Source organism: Bombus flavifrons, chromosome 17 (genome assembly GCF_040668555.2).
Source record: "Bombus flavifrons isolate JBK064 chromosome 17, iyBomFlav1_principal, whole genome shotgun sequence".
Classification (NCBI taxonomy): domain Eukaryota; kingdom Metazoa; phylum Arthropoda; class Insecta; order Hymenoptera; family Apidae; genus Bombus; species Bombus flavifrons.
The window spans coordinates 4,035,529-4,052,954 of NC_138458.1; the positions used below are offsets into that span (position 1 = coordinate 4,035,529).

Consider the following 17,426-nt stretch of genomic DNA (forward strand, 5'->3'; position numbering starts at 1 on the left):
TTATTTAGTGACATTAACCTATTTTCTGTCTATTAAATTTGTAATTTCTATTAAATATGTATGTAAATCTGATTTAATTTAGGCGTGTGCGAATTTTACTGGGATCGGGTTGCAATCCCAGAAGTTTGTAATGTTCGGATACTGGAAATTGTAACCGGATCAGGTTGGGTTATAACGCCTCCGTGCGATTTTGTCCTTTTTATTGCAAATGTGAAAATCATTCCGAATCTTAAAGTTAAAGTACAAAATCTGATTGTAAAATTCAGAAACAGAATGATACTGATATGGTCACAAAGTTCCGGGTCCTAACCTGAGCTGATTACAATTTCAGTGACGTATAAACATATTTGTACACCTGCCATTTCGGGACCCGATTTTCAATTCGGGATCGGAGGTTCGATTCAAAACATAATTTTTCTGTTATTATGCACCTAAACACTGCTTAAGTGTACTAAAAAACAGTAACACACTGAAATTTCATTTAAATTGTTACAATAAATATTTAGAATTAGTTCAAGTAAAAGTTAACCTTAAACTTAGTTTAAATACAAGGTAACAAGAAATTTACGTTCTGAATTAAGCTTCCGATTCCGAATCGAAAATCGGATTCTGATATGAGTCGAAAATGTTTGTATGTTGACAAACATTCCGGATCTGGACTTGAGATCATAATTTCGGTTACTCGCACAATCCTAAATTTAAATTACATCGTGTTTGGTCTTATTTCAATCAGAAAAATTTTACAAATATGTTAGTGAAAGTGTCGCGATAATTATGGGTATGTACTTTTAATTTTTCTTTAGAACTAAACTTAAACTTAACCTCAATCTAGGAAAAACCCTACAAAATAATAATTGATAACATATTTAAAGCTACAAGTGAAATTTACAATTGTGATACAAAAATTGAGAGGTTAGCGAGCCATAAGTTATATATGATATATAACATAAGTTATATATGATATACGTATGACTATTAAGTTTCATTCTTTTCATTTATCTTTTATTTGTTATTTTTAGTTATTCGAATTTATTATCAACAAATATCAAATTAAATTTCTTTCTTAACTGTTTCCTGTTTACTTTCTGTTATTTAATTTGCGTTTATGCGCTTAGAATTCTTTGTGACACTTTTTTAATGATATTTTATCTTTTTAGATAGTCTTTATCAATATGTTGCAGCTTGAAAAAGTCTATGGTAGGCACTAAATTGTATGCTACTACCAATTTATTGTATTTAAGGGAACTGATCAAATGAATATATTTTGATTTTTGAATGAATTATTTTTTGAAATATGTCGAATCTTTCAAACGACGCCGCATATCTTTTTCTATGTTGTTTTCTATATTGTAGTTGCTAAAAAAACGAATTCAACGATCTATAATGTAATGTAATGTTTAGTTGACTTTGAATATCAGAATGAAGCGAAAATTTATATTAAATCCCGCTCTCAGCAAGGTCTGTATCGATCCTAAGATCGACTCAAGTTCTCCACAAATCGTTTCGTTATGAAATTCGAGGTCAACTGAAGGTTACATTTTCGTAGGTCGCTAAATTCGTCTTTCTAGAGGTTACAACAGTAAGCAATAAAAAAATATATGTTATTATTAAAAAAACTGAAGGTTACATTGATATCTCAGAAAATATAATTCATCAAGAAGTTCAAAACATATTCATCTGATTAATTCCCTTGAATACAATAAATTTCATTTGAAGTATTTGTTGATAATGTCGATAGATAACTAGTTCTTTTAAGCGTATATAAATTTTAGTACTGTTTAGGTCTTATTTATACCATTCCTTTGGGCAATCCGGTGTTACATTTTCCTTAATCAGAAAATGGTCCAGTAATTTACAAAGCATTTCCACGTGACATATTTCTGGTAATGGCGTAATTTTTTTAAACCTAGATTTTGTCATTTCTACAAGGGATGGTACATATTTATCGAACAGAATGGTTAAGTTCGCTCTCTCAGCTGGATCTCTTGTTTCTATCCAGCTGGTTGCAAATCTAATCAAATAATAATAATAATAATGGTAATTCATTAATTAATAACAATTATATAACATATATGTATATATAACACATACAACATATATTATATAACATAACTTTATAATAAAAAAATGAAAATATTTGTCAGGTTCAGTGTGCTATAATTTAGTTAAGAGAACTTATACGAACTACAAAAGTAAATAAATGTTTACTTACGGATACCACCCAATATCTTGTGGATTTATATAAAGAATTCCTGCCCTAGAAACAGTAGCTGGCGTTGCTGTCCTGAAATTTATTTTCCAATCTTACTTAACTCTTATACGATAAGAAATATTCACACATATAAATAAGACATAAAATATTAAAATATGTTAATATAGAAATACAGCATTTCTATATGTATTAGAACAAACAGTATAACTAAAGACAATAAACAAACATATTGGGTATGTATATCTATACAGTATGTCCTGTTTCATTGGGAACGTTCATTGGAAAAATAGGAATGATACAAAAAAATGTCTGAGATGAAGTTGTGTAGTATCAGCAATGACATACCGTACTTTCATCAATTTGACTATTCGCTATCGAGATATAAACTTTTAAATTCAACAGAGCAGTACAAGGAATTACCTAACCTAAAATTGATTGCACAGAACTAACAGTTTTGGAAACATAAAAAACTCATAAAGCTCATGTCTCGATAGCCGAAATTGTGCTGCAAAAGGCAGGAATTTGTAGTGTTTTAAAAACTGATTGCCAGCTACAGGAATATATAATCAGAAATAAAGGTACTCATTTACAATTGTTTTCATTTCAATTTCAACTCGATATCATATAACTTTTGTTTGAAATATCTTTTCATATCATTTGTATTTTTCTAGATATTTGAGCATTTTCAGTTAAACAGAACATACTGTCTACGTCATATAATAAATAATCATATTGCAATACGTAAATATTGAATGTGCTTTAGCTTCCGCTTATAATTTGAGGAAAACAGTCACAGAAGATTAGTCTATTTTCCAATCTCCTGAAAATGTTCCCAGCAATACGACATCGTTTACAATAAAAATGTTGCGTCGGTGACTGATGAGAAGATCGATAAGAAATCTAAGTTCTAGCAAATTTATGTTCGCAAACTAAAAATCGATTGCCACTCAATTGGTACTTAAAAACTGATTTACGATCGAGATTTGTGATCTCAATACTAATAGAATTCTGAAGAAATAACCATTATCGTAAATATGCAGAAAAGGGGACCTCGACTCCAATTTTGTTGAATTTCGGATATGTTGTAGAAGGGAGAGTCTCGAGTAACATACGCTTCTTTCGAGACGTAGAACGATCGTGTTCAAAAGTTATGACAAAAAGAAAATGATATTTGTTAGATTATGCTTACTCCAATATAAGTAATTAAAAACGAAATTTCATATGCATTTGTATAAAATTGCGATCCTAATAGTGGTAACCAATGATTAGGTTAGGTTTGATTCCATGATCCACAACATCCAACTTAACATAACTTTTGAGGCCCTCGGACAAAGTGTATGTTATTTAGTCTCTGCCTTTCTACAACATATCTTAAGATCAAAATCATTGGAGTTGAGGCTTCCTTTTGTGGTTAATCAATTATAATGATAACTATAGTTAAGATGATAGCTATAGTCATTAGACAAAAAAAAATTACCAATGATAAAGTGCTGCATATTACCTAAGATTTGAAATCTCGAAGAGAAGCCTCATGTGTTCTGTTAAAGCGATTCTTTCGTTGCTAGCCAAAGTTAACACTTTGTTGTCATCCATGACAGTGTTTAATGACTCGATCCACATCGGATCTATATCGCCGTCAAAAATGATCCATTTTGGATCATTTCCTGTCATGTTTGCCTGATCTCTCATTATCACGGAGAACAATCTGATTGATCAAGATAATTACTTATTAAATATTTGATATAATAAGTTAACGATCAAAAGATGGCAAAACTATAATTCATAGCGAAAAATGATATAATTCATAGCGAGAAAATTGAATGTATATATTATATATAAAATCATGTATATTAAATTAAAACTTTTTAAATGTTAGTAAAACAGCTCTGTTCACAGGTATTAAGCCACTTTCAGAAAGTACTTGTATGTGTATGATTTTTTAAAAGTTAAAAGAGTAAAAAAGTTTGAAAGTTGTTGAAACTATTAACAATTATTATTTAGTTTGAAACTTATATAAAGGTAGGCAGAGATTATAGAATCTTATGATACATAAAGAATTTATATACAGGTATCCTTCGTATAACACGATAGTTAGGTTTCGAAAAATGCCGTAGTATGCGAAACAAAGAACTGATATAAAAGTGGAGGTTAGGTTCCAATAGTTAATAAGTATAGCAATATTACTGTAGTAAATAAGTATACTTAATAATACTTTTTAACGGTTTTTCGATATCATAATATACCATAATACACTGATATAGTATTCTATTCTATCACATTATATATGGTATAATCATAGTACCATATTATAATGTAATATAACATACTAATATAGTACTAATATTTATAAATGTACTACAAAAGTATGTTATTTTTTCATAGTCAAGCCAAATATATTTATTAAAACAATTAATAATTAATTCAAAGTACTATACATTTATATATTAATATTATTTATATTACTTCTAAAAACTGTTATCCACATTTTATATAAAAAATAATGAAAATCTTTGATTTCCTACTTCGATGTAGCGAAGAAATTTTCGAGTGCAAATGGTTAATACTCCTCGAACTAAGAATAAATTCAAAATTTTAATACTTCTAAATTCCATATGCAAATCTGAGACAACACATATGCTTGTTCGAATGAACGATATCGAATGACGCTGCTTGCACTTAACGATTCTCAATTCGTGTTTTTTTTTTTTACGGGAATTTTCCCAATTCTCAAATCGTGTTGGAATGAATTTGTGTTTGTAAGAGTATCATATTATAAAGGGATACCTGTATCCAATGTTATAACGTTAAATTTCTTCTCGTTAATATCTACTATATCTCTCGATCATTGCTTTGACCAATTCAGGTATTCGCGTTATTAATAAATTTTAATAAATGTAGGCAAACTTCTCTGCATTTTGCATTTAATTCATATGAAATTTTTTAAATAAATATGTGTATATAATCATACATAATAAATGTATGATTTTTCACACACATGCACATACTATATTTCCCTTACACTCTTCCTATATAATAGTATATTCTATGAATGCAAAATTATGATTCCTGAATTTAAATCGATCATCATATCATCTCGTCTGAAACTACGAGATATTCTAACGTTTCTGAATGGGATTTATAAAACATCTAAAAAATGTCATTAAACATAGTGTTGCTGTAAAACCTATTGTTAATAATGAGATGAATCAAACCCGTCTTTCCATTCCCGCGTTGCAGGATTGATAATTCCAAATAGTTCGTCATTAGTCACTGCTTTCGGATTCAAGTCATTATAATATGGCTTTAATTGCTGATTAAAGTATGTTCGATTAAGTGTTTTCCAAACTTCCGTTTTTCCGGTTCCAGCAAATCCAACAATGAAAACTGAATGACGAACATGAAGCAATTCCTCTAACTGTACAACCTAACGAATTTAATATAATTTGAAATTTTCCATATACAAAATTATTTTTCATATTATAATGTCAAATTTCCTTAAAGTTATGTAGGTATAATTATGTATACAACTTTAATACCAGCTGTTAAACATTACAACGCAAATCAGTTTTACTCTTACTTTTAGTACAAAACCATCTTCTGGTTGTAATTTGAGATCCAGAGTAGATTGTCGGACCGTTGATTCAAAATCTAAATCCCTTTTTCGCGGAACATCCAGAGCGGGAAACAAATCACCTATAGAAGCAAATGAACTAGTAGGTTAACTTAAGTGTATAAACGTATAGGTTAACTTAGAACATATATACTATACATATGTATGGATAAACATTATACTCAATATGATCTTGTTTTCGAGTTATATTCGTTTCTGTCTATTTGTCATTTTGTGGTCAATTGAGATATTTCTTTAATCACTGGAAAATATACTATTTACAATAATGGTACGTATTTCTTTTACGCATGATAATATCTCACTTCATTTTAGTTGATTAGTGAAACAGTTTCTAAAGGTGATTCCTTTAAAAGCTATTCTCAAAAAGTAAACGTAAAAGAGAATAAGATAAATATCGTTGTACGGTAATACAAGTCACAATCCAATAAAAAGGAATATAAACAAGTTGAAAAAAATAGTAAAAGAAAGTTAAGATTCTTGAGAATTGATGGAGAATCTTGCATTTAGTTTCAATTATGTAGATTGTAAATTTGTAAGGCAATTAAAGACTACAAGAAACCAATTTACCAATAAGGCCCATAAAAACTGGAACATCGTCGGTCACGATTTTCGGTATATTGAAATCTCTGAGAGCTCTCATTAGCACCTGATCTTCAGCTCTCCCGGGATCGTCTCTCTTTAATTTCCCTGCAACCACTAAAACCGACTTAATCGCCCGTAGACCCCAATCATAGTGATCTTGCTTCGACAAAAGTTCTCGACAAAGCTGATACAGCGTTATGAATTTTCTTGCTAGTAATCTAGCTTCTTGGAAACCTTCCGCTACCAGCATTATTTCGCAAATTAAGTCAAAATCTGGAACTACCATGGCGCAGGGCCTTTAAAATAAAAAAAACAGTGATAATTCTTTCTACAATAAAGTAAAATTCATATATTTATATATATAAGAATAAACATCTAACGGCGAATGCAGAAAAATCAAAGATGATGAAGTTCAGGAAGGACACAAGAAGAAAGAGAAAATTGAAGTAGTACTGGAAGAGAGCAAGGATGAAAAAAGCATCAAGGAGCTTACGTACCTAAATGTACCACTGCAGAAGTAAATGGAAGCATGGTAAAGCATGTAAAAGGAAGGAAAAACAAGGCGAATGTGATACTTAACCAAATACGAAGAACTAGGAAAAGAAAACTTAGAGATGATCTCAGATTAAGAATGTTCCTATTTGATGTGCTGGTGATAGGAGTACTCATGTATGGTGTGAGACTGCGGTGATATACAGGAATGAAGAGAGTGTAACAAGTACAAAGCAGGTACGATACACTAATGTTATGTGTATATCAAATTGTAATTAAAAATTTTATTTTAAGATGATATAAAATCTTATTTCATCTATGACAATTTACCTTCATTATTTAACTATTACTTGTACTTTTAGTTATTAACTTGTCACATTCTTGAGTTATCAAACTGTATCATCCAATGATTTCATTGTTATGCACAAGAGTAAGATGTGAGAAAGTAAAAAATAAATTATTTATTAATTATTATCCTTAAGTAAGAAATAAATTATAAACAAATAATGCCATTTATTGAAGCTGAAAATTTAAAAATCATATGTTTCACTTTTAAAAAGTAATATTTTCAAAAAGTAATATTATTAGCGCCAAGCATACTACACATCATTATTGATTCATTATTAATACCCTACATTAGACAAGATAGTATTTTTTATGATAATACGTATGACTATGGCAATTGCATGTAAACGTATGTACACATCCTCCGTCGTCATATTTTGCATTTTTCCATTTTCTCGCGATGACTCATATTAATTTTTTCTATAATAAATTTATTATATAGCCTCATTTTTTTAAATAAAATACAATGTTTAATGCAGCATTGGAATGTAATTTGCTGTTTAATGCTAGTATGATTGTAGTCTTATGTAAGTACAAATATAGATGATTTAACGTACCTGAATAAAGTTTTCAAATTTTCGGGCAATTCCGTCCTTCCCGCATAGCCAGGATTCATAGTAATGAACATTCCAACAGTGGGAACGAGATTCAGTTCTTCTCCGAAGAACAAAAATATCGGTTTGCGGCTTTTCACTCCGTCTAAAACTGATTTCACTTGCACAGCCACCACCGAAAGTACCTCCACCGAAATTCGGTTGAATTCATCGAAACAACCCCATGCTCCTACTTGAGCAAGACCTTTGTAAATGTTTCCGCAGGACTGAAAGAAAATGATAATATCACTTATGTTCAATCAACATTTGAAACGAGAAAATATATCTTCACGTAAGAGTCACCAAAAAACTTACTATATGAAATAGTGTAAAGCAACATTTTAAATCTAAATACCTATTAAATTGTATAAGAAGTTCACTCGTATTTCTTTAAAAAAGTATTAAATATCGCTAAGTTTATTTTACCTATGTAAGATATATTTAAGCAAAGGTTATGCGCTATTTTCTATTCCATTTTATTTTTCAAATAGATTAGATAATTCTTTATCCCATCACACTGAAGCTTTCATTAAAAAATTCTAATATATACAATACATATGTACATTCGGATAGCCTTTCGGGTCAAGTCGGAAAAAGTCGTGCAGCTTCGGACGAAATCCCGCCATGCACGTGGCCGTGATTCGATTCGAGATTGTGTTTGAAATTGATTATTACGTTCATAATGTAATCTTTGATATTCGGTTTTTTTAGGCAACCAAGTACTCAATAAACATGTGCAAAATCTTTCTCTGTATGGAAGTATGAAATAAGATAATTTTCCCTCGAAGAATAAAATTTGAATGTAAGAATGTTTTAAATATTTCTGCAACTTTATGAGCGAGAGATTATTCTCAACATCGGGTAGTATAGTCATTGCTACAAGTACAAAGTTATTGCCATGGAATTTGAAACAATTGAGTTTCTACATTCGGATTTAAAATTGGCTGTATATTTTGATCACTATTAAACATCCAGTTTTAAACATCCAGAACAACTATTTCTTTTCTATCCGTGTAATTAGTACTGTAATATTAAAAGAGTAATTTGTTAATAGAGTACATTTTCCAATTTCCATAAAATAAGAATAAAATCTATATACTTCCTATAAAGTAAATAAACAGGTTACATCGAACGAAATTTATTTCAAATATATTCATTAGAGATATTATTATTTCACAGAAAAATGATCTTATTTCGAAGTTCCATATAGACAAAGATTTTGCATTTGCCTGTTGGGTATTTGATTGCCTAAGAAAACTAACTATCAAGGATTGCATTGTAAAGATAATACGATCAATTTTATTCCAAACACAATCTCGAATCGAATCACGACTATGGGTATCGCAGTATCTCGTCCAAGCTCGTCCGACTTTTTCCGATCTGACTCGAAAAAGCCCAAAGAAAACTGTCCGAAGCAATGAGGCTATCTGAGTGTACGTACGTGTTGGGTGACCACTCGAATGTGCTCGAATTTTTACGGCTCAACCCGAGCATGCCCGAATTTGCCCGAACTTTTCAGTCCCAACCCGAACCCGACATATCGTGTACCACATACTGCTTTGTAATCTAATATGTAATCTGGCTTCACACTCATGAACAATTTCATTATTTAACACTTATAATATTAGTTCTCTTTTTGCTATTAAATGTAATAAATATAATAATAATTATAATAAATTACAATTATAAACAATATTTATTCATACTATTTGTCGTATGTTCAGTCACTGTAGCTAACATGAGTAACGTCTCTATAATATTGTTGAAACTGCAACACCAAGAGGTGAACAAACTTAATGCATAACTTAACACAATTAGATACTAAGATTTGGATACTAAAAATAAAATATTGGAAATTCATAATAAAACGACTATCTGATGTACCATATCGGAACATTGTATCTTTTTTTATATAAAATGAGTTACATAATATGGGAGTACAAGTATTTATGTTTCCATGAGATAAATTTGGAGTTTTCAGACTCACTTTCGTTCGTGCAAATGGAATGCTATATTTTTGTTCTGAAAACTCAAAATTTAAAATTCAAAACCACAATAGCAAACACAATGTGTCTCTTGTAAACATGAAGTAATTTTATTAATATATTTTTAGATATAAATAATTGTTTAATATCTTTATTTACGAGATTTGTAATAATTTAGGTACTTCAGCTATGATTTATACGAGGTAAGTCACATAATTTAAACATTGTAAATAGTTCCCGAAATATGCATTTTAGAGAGAAAAAAAATTTATAGAAACTTATCTTATGCTACTTTATAGAAATTAATAAAAAAATTGATGTAATATCGGAGAAGACGTATTTGAGAAATTTGAGAAAGTAATTTACCATAGATCTTTAAATATGTGTTCTAAATATAATAGTTCTTTGTGGTTTCACTACCTATTTCAATTACCGTACATGGTCGAGCCTGAGAATTGATTGCCATATAATTGCGTAAATCAAATTGTCTGTGTAGTAGATATTGGACAAATTTCAGAAATTCGGTTTCTCATACCTTCTATTGTCATTAGCTGTCCGTAATATATCGTTTCCTATTGCGTACCACAGAAGGTAATATACCGACATCAAATTGGGAAATCGTGATGGTCGTAAAAACTCTTCATAACTGTCCTTAATTGTCAAATTGCATGTAAGTCAACAGAAATTAAATACTTTGGTCGCTTCTTATGTAAGTTACGATAACTGGGGTACGCAGTGAAATCAAGGAAAAGGTTTTCGCGAATGTTTCGTTAATCAGAGTGAAACTTCATTTATCCGATACGGTCCGCGGACAAGACGTGTCGGATATTTGGCACGGTCGGATAATAATAGGAATTCGCTAGTTGTTCCTTTCTTCGCTGTTATTCGTACAATCGGAATTAATTTTCATGTAACTGGATTTTGCTTTTCATCATTTGATTGAAATTCGGTCACTACTGATACTGGAATACATTGTTACGTAGAAAGATTAAACTGAATTTTTTAGATACAGTATACATTTTTAGATACATGTGCAGTATTCGAATGAATGGAGAAGCATATAACTATTTGGATGAGGAGATCTTCAGTTAATAGAACCCGCGTCTCTTTTTATTATTATTATTCTATATTTCAAAACAAATAATACAAGAACAATCACAAAGAATACGATACAATATAAAAGGAAATCTTTTTTGAATTATCTGTGGATTCTACATCTTTTTACTAGCAAGTCAAATTTTGTTACTACATTGAACTGCGTTGAATTATATTCTGTTTGTGCCTCAAACGACCTAGTCCTCTTTCCAATGCTATAAACACTTTTAATAATAAACACTGTAAAGAAGCCTTTTTATTGTCACTTCCGCTGTACTCTCCTTTCTCTCAATACGAGGAAGTAAAATGTTGATATTTATTTAAATTTCAAAACATTCTTGTACAATATACAGGGTGTAACAGAACATGTGGAACATGCCTCAGGAATTGACCTGAAAATAATGAAAAAATAATAATGAAAATAATGAAAATAATGAAATTCATATAAACATATGTTCTATCTGTTTTCATTCATGAAATGTAAGTAATTGCTTGTTCGGATTTTGTGTTATCTAATTACCCTTAAAAAAGATGCTCAAAATGAGCACCTCGCATTTCAAGGCAAGTCTGTAGACAGTTGTACTCTGAATAGTTCCTGATGTTATTGATAGCCAAATTTACTGATAGGCTTGTTCCATTCTGGATGTTAGTATTTCAACATTTCCAATAGATTGTGTAGGCATACAATATATTTGTTATACCTCACATACGAAGAGAGATAGACCATACGTTCGTATGAGCTTCTTTCGCTGTTTTCAAATGTATTGTACAATCAGCTCCAGAAGTGGATCGCACATGTTCTGTAACATCCTACATATGTAGACACTGATTCCTTTAGTGCTGATTTATTATCATTGCTATAAGACAGAGAATAGATATTTATTTTTCAAATCCATTAATAAAGTTTTTCTGCTTCCTGAAACACTTGGGTAATTCTCACACTTGCTCGTTTCTGTTTTTGATGTCATTAATCGTAGATCTTATAACGCTGTACATTTTTGCAATTTTTGCAACATTACCACACTTTTTTTCCAACTTTTGAAGCATCTTTCCTCTCCATATAACGCTCAATATATCACGTTTCCTCTTTGATGTCATCAGAGACAAGAGATATTAACTTGTAGAATATTAGCTTCGTACTGAAGTCATTAGGTGGTATTGACAAAATTCGCACTCACTTAGTTGCCAATCCAATAGTATGAAATTACACAAGAGACATATAATAGTAAATGACACAAGTAAAAAGTATTGTTCCGTTAATTGAACGTGTGGATAGTGAAACATTCGGATAATAGATCTTCGGCTATTGGAGGTTCAACTGCACTAAGGCAAAAACATTTATTCATGTAAGTGGCATGTCGCGTGGTTTAGAGTTGGATAATTTATAATAGGGGTTCAGGAACATATTCGATAAATCGTGCATTATGACGATACCAGTCTGAATGAAGGGAGTTCGAATAAATGGAATTCTATCGTATTAAATTTATAACAAATATGTCATTCGCTGCTAGATTTAGGAAAAGCTCAATATAAATTTTAATATTTTGCAAACTTTTTTTATGGAAAATATATCACTCTCCCAAAATTTTACAAAAAATTTAGATATTTCGTTTTTAAATTACCATAAAAATTACGATATTTCGTACGAAAATAAATTATTTGTCAAAGTAAGTTTATAACATTTGTGATCTTCATGAAACCTTGTAATTTATGTATTTAACATCCTTCTGTGATATATATGTATATATCTTAATATCTGCACATGTCTTCACATGTCATGTAGTCGTCACATGTCTTATTCTACATTTTCAATAAATTCTACATATTCCTTGAATAAAAACATGAAGAAATATTATAGAAATATTGTTCAAAATTTTCTACTTCTAATTGTATTTTATTGATTGTTTTAAATAAGAACAAAACAAGTTATTAATTTACATGAATATTTTTATCACTTCAATTTAAGAACAATAAAAAATACTATATATATATAATATATATAGTATAATTATTAATAAATTATTAATCAAATATATATATTGTTATTACTGTAATATATATATAAAATTCATAACATATAGCAATGTAAAATTAACAAAATTAATACGTTGAAAAGTTACTTGACTCGACGTACTTGCTTTACTAAATACTTAAAAATAATTCACTAAATACTTAAATTCTCAAGAAGTAATATTAGCTCGTTACTTAACATTTGTATCATAATATGTGAAAGTCAAGTAGAGAAATTAATTTTTAGCCAATATACATCTCTTCATAGAAGGAATGTCTGAAACAACTCAGAGCATTATGTAATTCATATTCAGATGCACAGTGTGTTAAAATATTTATTTATATTACAGTTTGTTATAGTGAGACGTAAATCAACACGTTATGTCAGATAACTAGACAATAATTGGTACTATCTTTTGTACAAAAAGAAGTAGAAATAAAATTCAATTTTCCAAAATGTTATGCTACATTATTCCCATAATATATAACATTCGACTTATGATTATTAATAATTAGATTTACATTTTTTAGGAAGTGGAAAATTCTGGTACATGTTGGGAGCATATGAAACTTTTTGCATAGTTTAAAAATATGTTGAGAAAGGAATGTGTGATAAAATGAAACAAATAAAAAGTGTAACTTGTGCTCTTACCATTAAGCTGCTTATTCATTAATACATTTTATTTAATTTTTATTGCAAAGTAATTATTTAATTTTATTTAGATATATAAAATTTATTTGCTCCATACGAAGTACAGTAGAATTTCCAAAAATGACTATTGTAAAATAACTGGTATAAACTTTACGTAAAATCAAAATTATAAAATATAATTATAAAACAAAAATACAAAATAAAACTTATATGTTTGTTATAAAAATAGATCCCCACGTTCCAAAAGTTGTGTAAATTTTAATTTCAACGTGGAAATTTAATATCAAAGATCTATCCATAAAATAACTATGAGTTTACCTTATAATCCATTTGTTCAGAACAGTTAAACACATAAACCATTTGGCCCAATGCTCTCCCTAAATCTTTCGTGGTTTCTGTCTTGCCAGTTCCAGCTGGGCCAGCTGGTGCTCCACCCATTATAAGATGCAAAGATTGTGTTAAAGTGATGTAACATCGATCGGTTAATGGTGTTATCACCAGCCGTGGAACATTTCCCAAATATTCGTAATCGTATTTGAAGGAAGCATCGCAGATATCAGCGAAACAATCACCAACTTTGTCGTCCCATCTGTAAGTTATTCGGTCATTTGAAGTGAAACAAAACAAGTTAATAAAATGTTGATAAAGTGTTGATAAATAGTTGAGTAAAAAACAAGAGATAAATCTAGGCAATAAATAACTTTGTCTTTAAAGATGAGCTACATAACAGATAAATTTTCCAAGCAATAGTTTCTAAAAATATCACAAACGTAAGATAATCTGCAAACAATAACTAAACAAATTTGATAAAAGAATTATGAAATTGAATATGCAATTAACGAAATTCTGTACAATTTTAATGTTATTCAATTTATTCCATTATTCATCCAATTCGTTCTATTTAATATTTTATTTAGCACATTCATGCTGAAATATAGATATATAGTTCATAATCAACTGCTTTATTTATACAGTGCAACCTCTAGTATCTGAAACAATAGCGAGACATGGCTATTCTCATATTCTCTTAATTATTATACCATACAGAGTGAATCACAAAGACTGAGCCACCTAAATCAGTTTTTGAGATACAGAGAAACGTTTGAAACAAAGTTGTTTGATTCTGAGGGGGCTATTATGCGATGGAAAACATTGTTTCTCAAATGGACGTGTTTACGAGTGTTGCAGTATGTTTGGAAAAGAATAATGCAATGACAATTACGAAGAGTAAGATGTAATACAAATAAATTATTTCAAAATTATTTATGGACCCCATATCTTTCTCGTTTATGTGATGTTTACTTTTCTCTACCTTAACACTGAGCTAACAAGGGGAGCCGATGGCATTCAGTTACATTTGAGCAAAATAACGCTGTGATGGTATTTCTGCTAATTTTACGACCAGGAGCCGATTCTTGTCGACAAGAAACTAAGGTCTTCTTGTCAATGCTTCTCAAAACAAGCCTGCTTCATTATACTATTTTCAATAATATAATATAATGATAATTCATTGTAATTTCAACATGGTACACATTGTACATATTTTGCAAAGAATCAGTTAGATCTTTTTATAGAAAGACTATAGTCCCTCAAAGTTCTGGGGTAAGTCCCTCACAGTCTGCTTAGCAAAAAGGCATCACTGCTTCCCCCACTCCGTGACCAGATGGTCTAGAGAAAGTTTCTATTCCTTGGCAATGCAATTTTTATTTTGTAATTTTCATTTTGCTAATGAACCACTACTTTCTTTTTGGGCCCAGAAATTTCGATCCCCGTTTAATTGTTGATTAAATTTCAAAGGTTTCTCGCATAGCTTAAGCTACTCATGTTGGCATTGCTATTTTTCTGATTCGTAGAGGTCACTGATGTACAGCAATATCCATATCTTTATTTTGTAGCTCCATTGAAATTTAGTCGCAAAGAAACCTAAATAAATCTCAATTACATGTTCTTGTTTGTTAATTCCATTCATCGTAGATCTCCCAAGGTGCGATACAATCTTGCAATTTTTGCAGTTTTTACATTAGCGTTAATGTTACAATTTAGTAGTACAATGTCATGACACATAAATTATATTGACACGTATAATGTCAACTTTATACCGCGGCAATGTACGAATGAAATGAGATTAAGGAAGGACGTAACTACAGATACACTTCAAGTCAATTTGTTTGTTTGTGTGATAGTAGAGGACATAGGCAGGAAAATATAGTGTTCGAATAATAGAAAGTTTGGATAGTGGAACTTTCAGATACTAGAGGCTCCACTATACGACCAAATCAATCGTCGTCGAGTTTACCTGTGCCTGAGTTGCGATTGCCACTGAAAACTAGAATAGTGATCTGCCTTCATCGCGATCATTTTCGCTACAACGTCCCTTGCATGCACGTCGATTGTACAGATTGTCATGATCTTCCTTCTATCGCTTTCACTCAAATCTCCACAGAGAAGTACTATCAACGCGTTTAACTGATTAATTTGCTTTCGCTGATAATCTTTAAACGCATTCTCGAAACCTTCTTCTAATCTCATAAAGGCCATGTTTACTTCCGTAGTCCACCAGATTTGAGTTCCGCATAGCGCGGGTTGAGCTCGATGATCGAAAATCCATTGTTCACGTGGTTTCTCGTCGTATGTAGCTACTGCCTGAGATATATGATGCCTTACCGATCTCTTCATCGCATCTGTTACGTTGTTCAACCAAACTTCCACCTAAAAAAATAATAGGGAAATGAAATATGTTTTATTAAACAAAATATATAAATATCTATGAAAATATAAATGATAAGAATATTTGCATCAATGTTATTGACACTTCAAACTACTAGAAATTTTAGTTTTCTACTACGGATACACAAATCCAACTTGGTCCATCCATCTCTGCATACTGTGTCGATTTTGATCGGTAATTTTAAGTAATTCTTAATTTCTTCCATATTTTTTTTTTAATTTTACTTTGCTTGGTAAAAAGGCTGCTGTTTAGAGGACCCACTTCCAATAACTCTAACCTTCATACATGTTATCGAGGTTAGCCTTCTGAGTGACCATGTAAAGGTTTTAGTCACCACTCCTTGTTTGTTAAAAAGTTATTAACAGAATAACTTAATTTCTCCGAAACGAAAATGGCAGACCCAGTGATTCTCGCATCTGAAAAATCTTACAACTATTACAAGTGTGTTATCCTTGATTGGCTAAATACTATTTATTTCGTACAATCCAATTTTGAATACCACGAGAGTAAAATGAGTACTGCGATCCATAAGTCAGTGAATTTTTGTATATACACATTTTTTATTTTTCATTTTATATCTTTCGTAATTCTTTTACGTTTTTTCTTATTGCAAAAAGATTTAAGCATTTGACTACAGTATCACTTGTATCGTAAATTAGGAATTATAAGTAGTATCTCAAAGTCTTTCCACATTTCTTTCAAATCCAAAACAATAAGAAGTTAAGCCACGGAGTGAAGGACACATTGTCAATCGCGTTAATGAAAAAACATATTGCCAGTGGAGAGTTAGAGTCAGCACATGATATTGCTATACATGTATATACATGTATATATACATATATATTTGATTGCTCGGCACGTTCGATCTTTTGATTGTGCTGGTCGTTGAAACCAAATTTGTGTCTTGTTGACATCTTTTTACTAAGGAACTCAATCAAAAAGAAGTGCGATGAATAATGAGAAACGTACGAGACGATGCATAAAACATAGACTCGACCTGTGGATTGTTTCCTTGTTCCACGTTTTGAACAGAGCAATCGTTATGGAACACTTGGAATGGTAACGATCTGCACTTGTCACTTTGTCCATCCGATTTCTCAA

General features: G+C 30.5%; 1 protein-coding gene across 1 annotated transcript in view; it reads right to left on the bottom strand.

Moving 5' to 3' along the window:
- LOC138188855 (dynein beta chain, ciliary-like) overlaps window positions 1-17,426 on the bottom strand; it is a 69,189-nt gene that overhangs the window by 639 nt on the left and 51,124 nt on the right. Inside the window, exons 21-29 of the mRNA XM_069130997.1 lie at window positions 15,894-16,306; window positions 13,916-14,186; window positions 7,820-8,082; window positions 6,411-6,721; window positions 5,790-5,905; window positions 5,425-5,636; window positions 3,714-3,917; window positions 2,213-2,284; window positions 1,796-2,011 (exon numbers count right to left, since the gene is read on the bottom strand). Coding sequence (XP_068987098.1) covers window positions 1,796-2,011; window positions 2,213-2,284; window positions 3,714-3,917; window positions 5,425-5,636; window positions 5,790-5,905; window positions 6,411-6,721; window positions 7,820-8,082; window positions 13,916-14,186; window positions 15,894-16,306 — 2,078 coding nt within the window. The remainder of the gene's footprint in view (window positions 1-1,795; window positions 2,012-2,212; window positions 2,285-3,713; window positions 3,918-5,424; window positions 5,637-5,789; window positions 5,906-6,410; window positions 6,722-7,819; window positions 8,083-13,915; window positions 14,187-15,893; window positions 16,307-17,426) is intronic.